General features: G+C 59.9%; 1 protein-coding gene across 1 annotated transcript in view; it reads right to left on the bottom strand.

Moving 5' to 3' along the window:
- ITPR1 (inositol 1,4,5-trisphosphate receptor, type 1) overlaps nucleotides 1–4,842 on the bottom strand; it is a 173,427-nt gene that overhangs the window by 16,243 nt on the left and 152,342 nt on the right. Inside the window, exons 53-54 of the mRNA XM_005881921.2 lie at nucleotides 3,080–3,244; nucleotides 1,024–1,219 (exon numbers count right to left, since the gene is read on the bottom strand). Of these exons, the coding sequence (XP_005881983.1) occupies nucleotides 1,024–1,219; nucleotides 3,080–3,244 (361 nt within the window). The remainder of the gene's footprint in view (nucleotides 1–1,023; nucleotides 1,220–3,079; nucleotides 3,245–4,842) is intronic.

Here is a 4,842-nt window from a genome sequence, read left to right as displayed (position 1 = left end):
AGGCTGGTTCCCTGTCGCGGGCGCCTGGCGACCGGATGCCAATGGGCAGCATCTCCCTGAGTGTGTCCACGATTTGAATGCAGGGCAGAGAGCCCCTGGTGCCACTCAGGTACATCATCTTTTTTTTTTCATTCTCAGAACTGGACCTCTCCTCTCTTCTTGCCATGAACGAAAATAACACAAGCCCGTGGTAAAAGCAAGAACATCCTAGAAGGAGCCACCGCTGGCAGCTGGAGTATCGCCGTCCATATTTCAAGAAATGTGGACTTTTAATTTACAAAAAGCACACCTGGCCCTGGCTGGCTTGCTCAGTGGTTAGAGCACTGTCCATTCCCGGCCAAGGCACGGACCTTGGTTGCAGGTTTGGTCCCCGGCCCCAGCTGGGACGGGTGCGGGAGACAACCAATCGATGTGTCTCTCGCACATCAATGTTTCTCTCCTCCCATCCTCCCTCCATTCCACACTCTCAAAAAAAATCCATGGAAAAAAATATCCTCGGGTGAGGATTAAAAACAAACAAACATGTCTGACCTACTGTAGCTATCGCAGTCTCCCACCATCCCGTGAAGGGTGCATGGCACCTGCGGGGCCCGCCGCCTCCCCGGGGGGGACTGTCACTCATGCAACACGCCCGGCGCTCAGAGGCTCCCGGTTTCGGTCCGCAGTGAGCACCCCCCCCGACCCCGTGCACGCCTGTCCCCACGTGCACCGCAGAGGAGAGAGTCCTGGGAGCGGCTTCCTACGTCAGGGACGCGCACGCCTGTCTCCGATAGGTCACGTCAGTCTTTCAGGGAAAAGCTGTGCCACTGGCCGACGGGTTCGTTGTGCGTGAGCTCAGGGCAGGCTCTGGGCACACCCCCTGCGCCCCGAGAGGCCACACTGCGCCTCGGATACAATGAGAACCAAGCCTGTGTTCCGGGTTCCCGCCCTGGGTGTCAGGGAGACACCCGCGTGGCTCAGGGCGCCGTGCCCTTCGGTCGGGGACGATCGGGGAACGCCCTCCACCCGCAGAGCCCGGCGCACCTGGGAGGGCGGTGTCGTTGGGCAGCGGGTCCACCTCCAGCAGGAAGTCGGCCTTGAAGAAGAGGTAGCCCACGATGGAGAAGAGGTAGACCAGGATCAGCGCCAGCACTGCCGTCAGGATGATGGAGCGCCCGTTGCGGGTGACGCTCTTGATGACGTTGAGCAGGGTCTCCTCTCTGTACACCAGGTCAAAGAGCTGCAAGACAAACAGGAGGCGACGGGGTGCTTACAGGGCGCCCCCCGATGGGACGCACACCAACGGACAGGACTCGCCCTCGGGCAGCTCAGAAGCATCATGTGGTTACCCTGCTCCTCTCACCTGCCCGTCTCCACAGCGAAGGGCGAGACGGTGAAAACGGGGGAGATAACCAGAGAAGGGAGGCGGGAAACAACAGTGGTGCCAGGGGGACATTCAGTCTCAAGGTGCTGGGCATAGAGCACAGGCTGCACCAGTGAGACTGGGCCTGGCAGGGGGGCACCGGGGCAAGTGGGGCACTTAAAAGGAAGCGGGGAAGAGCTGCGGGCGCTAGGAGGTGCAGAAGGCAATGTCGATGTGGGTCAAAGGTTACCCAGCAACTGAGAGCCACTTCGGACGCCGGACGGTGACACTGTCTGGGCTGAGGGCATGGCCAGCACCGGCCCCGGTCACGGAGGAGACAGGTGACCTTTCCCTCCCCACCCACAGCACCTCCGACTTTAAAGCACAGACATGCCCGGCTTCACGAGGAAAAGGTTCTCCTACAGAAAGTTACCCGTGTCCCGCGGAGAACACGGCGAAACCACAGGAAAGCACAGAGAAGAACAATACATCACACGTCACCCCACTACCCACCCATGTCAACTGGACAAGCTATTTCATCTCATGATGTTTGGAAAAAAGTCACACATGCACACACATGTTTACAGACACGTTAACCATCACACACGGCAATCTGAACCCGTTCATGCCGCCGCCGACCACCCCGGGCCTCTGAGGAGAGGATGGGATCAGAAACATCCTCCTTGGCAAGTGCTGGCTGAGTCCGAGGAATAAAGAGCCCGGCCGACCTGGCTCCGTGGCTGAGCATCGACCCAGGAACCAGGAGGTCACGGTTCGATTCCCGGTCAGGGCACATGCCCGGTTTGCGGGCTCGATCCCCAGTAGGAGGCGTGCAGGAGGCAGCCGATCAGTGATTCTCTCTCATCATTGATGTTTCTCTCTCTCTCTCTCCCTCTTCCTTCCTCTCTAAAAATCAATAACAACATATTTTAAAAAAAGAAAGAAACACAGAGGCAACACCTCCTGATCCGGGTTGGGGGCACTGTCTGTTATGAAAAGTAAAAGGTGGATCTGCTACGTCAGTGTGACCTGCCCTTTCTGCCCGCCCCCCTCCCCCTGGGCTCCTGTGGGCTGACCTGCCCCCCGTGGTGGGGTTGGGCTCCTTCCCAGATCCCGCCAACACTGCGCACAGAGGCACTACCTCGTTAGAGCAGGCACAGCAATCACAATCGAAAGGACGGATCTGTGTCCTGGCCAGTATGCTCAGTGGTTAGAGCATCCGCCCCCCACCTCCCTCCAGACCGAAGGGTCGAGGGTTCGATTCCCGGTCAAGGGCACGTACCTGGGTTGCAGGTTCAAACTCTGGCCCCAGTCAGGGCATGTGCGGGAGGCAACCTATTGATGCGTCTTTCTCATGTCAATTTCTGTCCCAGAGGCACTACCTCGTTAGAGCAGGCACAGCAATCACAATCGAAAGGACGGATCTGTGTCCTGGACAGTATTCTCAGTGGTTAGAGCATCCGCCCCCACCCGCCCCAGACCGAAGGGTCGAGGGTTCGATTCCCGGTCAAGGGCACATACCTGGGTTGCAGGTTCAATCCCTGGCCCCCGTCAGGGCATGTGCGGGAGGCAAACCTATGGATGCGTCTCTCTCATGTCAATTTCTGTCCCTCTCTCTCTCTTCCTTTAAAAACCATGGGAAAAATACCCTCGGGTGAGGGCTAAAACCAACCGGAGGGCCCGGGGTGAGGGGCCCGGACCCTCCCTCCGGTTCGCACGGGGCGCCCGCGGGCTCACCAGCAGGCTGTAGAAGAACTCGTGCACGAAGAGCCCGAGGGCGCAGATGAGCAGGTACAGCAGGTGGTAGAGGAACTCCACGTCCAGCACCATGGCGCGGTAGCCCCGCGTGAACGTGCCGCAGTTGCCCACGAAGCTCATCAGGAAGATGATCTTGTTGCAGACCTGGGGGCACGAGAGGGGCAGGCACTTGAGCACGACTGTGCCCCTCCTCCCTGCCCCCCGCCCCCCCTTTTGCACCGAGTGCCCACCAAACCCACGGGAACCGCCCTGCGGGTCGAAGTCATTTCGTGACTTTGCTTTTCAGGCACATCCCCAGCGACGTGGTCGTCAAATGACTTCGGGGCCACGGTGACCAAGTGGCATTGGAATGCCACAAAACCCGGCGTGAGCACAGACCGAAATGACGACGCTCAAAATGAATCATTTCCGATGCCCTTACGGGACCTAGTCAGACAGCCCTGTGACGGGCAGATGGAAGGCGTTTTCTGAAACTGTCGCGCCAGAGGCGGGACAGAGCGAAGTTTAATAAGAACGAGGCGGTTCCTGCTTCCCCCTCGCTCCCAATTTCACGGGGAAGGTGGGCCTTTTCTTGGGGAAAGAAAAGGAAGGGACTTTGGGGTGTGTTCTATCCCCTGCCTCCTCTTCTGGAAATAATTCTTCCTTTTCCTCTGGGGGTGCAGCCCTGACCCGGTGTCGGCCCTGGAGGTCCGGGGGGGCTCCATCCGGCCAATCAGAGGACTGCACCCCGGCAGCAACGGCTGGTCCAGCGACAGGCAAGGACCGGATGGGGCCAGGGACACCTATCGAGGTCTTTCCTGGGACGGCGGCAAAGACAACCCTGTGCCTTGCCCTGGCCTTGACCCTGAGAGGTCTGTCCTGCGCCCCTGGAGCCTCTGGGAACCTCCAGGCCGGCATGGGAAGGCCGAGGAATTCTGCAGGGAAAGCCCTCCCAGCGTTTCCCACGCGGACTTGACCCCCGACCCTTTCCCACCTGAGAGGGATCGCCCGGAGCAGCCTCTGAAAATGCTGACCCAGGATGAGGCCCGAGGGCCTGATCCTGGCATTCAGAGCCGTGTCACCTGTGCGGGGCCAGTGGTCACCTGTGCGGGGCCAGGTGGTCACCCGTGCGGGGCCAGGTCCTGCACGTCACACGCCTCTCCACACGCCAAGACACACCTTCCCTGCCGCCTCGCCTGAGCCGTCAGCTTGAAGTGGCTCCCTCTCCGCAGGCCCTGCTGCCCTGCACCGCATGCCCCTCTGGGGATGGCTACTGGTGCACGGAATTCCTCCAGCACCTTGCTTTGCCATCTCATGCCCATCTTTGCCAGTGACCTCAGCTTTCTTACACGCTCGGGCAGAAACCTCTGGAAGGTGGTGCCTCCCATGCCAACTCTCCTCCTTTTGCCTGGAACCCTCCAGCCCATCTTCCACCTCCCACCAGCCGCCTCCTAAGATTCTCCCATCATGCAGTTGGCTTCCACACTTCAGTTGTATGGAGACAGCCATCCCAAACGTCACCACGGACTTTGAAATCTCGATGCTCTCGCAACCTCGTTCCCCTTGCCCCGTGTGTGGCTACCCTCTCGCCTCTCCTGCTCCGCGTGGCCTCACAGAGCGGGATGCTGCGTTCCTATTTGATCGCTGGGCTGACTGGCTGGAATCTCCAGTCCCAGCAAACCCGTGACCAGATCTGCAAGACTGACACCTCAGCGGCACCGCCCTTCGTGCCGGACTCCCGGGAGGGCCAGTCCCCGAGCGCG

This window comes from Myotis brandtii, unplaced genomic scaffold (assembly GCF_000412655.1).
Source record: "Myotis brandtii unplaced genomic scaffold, ASM41265v1 scaffold693, whole genome shotgun sequence".
NCBI lineage: Eukaryota > Metazoa > Chordata > Mammalia > Chiroptera > Vespertilionidae > Myotis > Myotis brandtii.
This window is presented reverse-complemented; position numbering and strand designations above follow the sequence as displayed.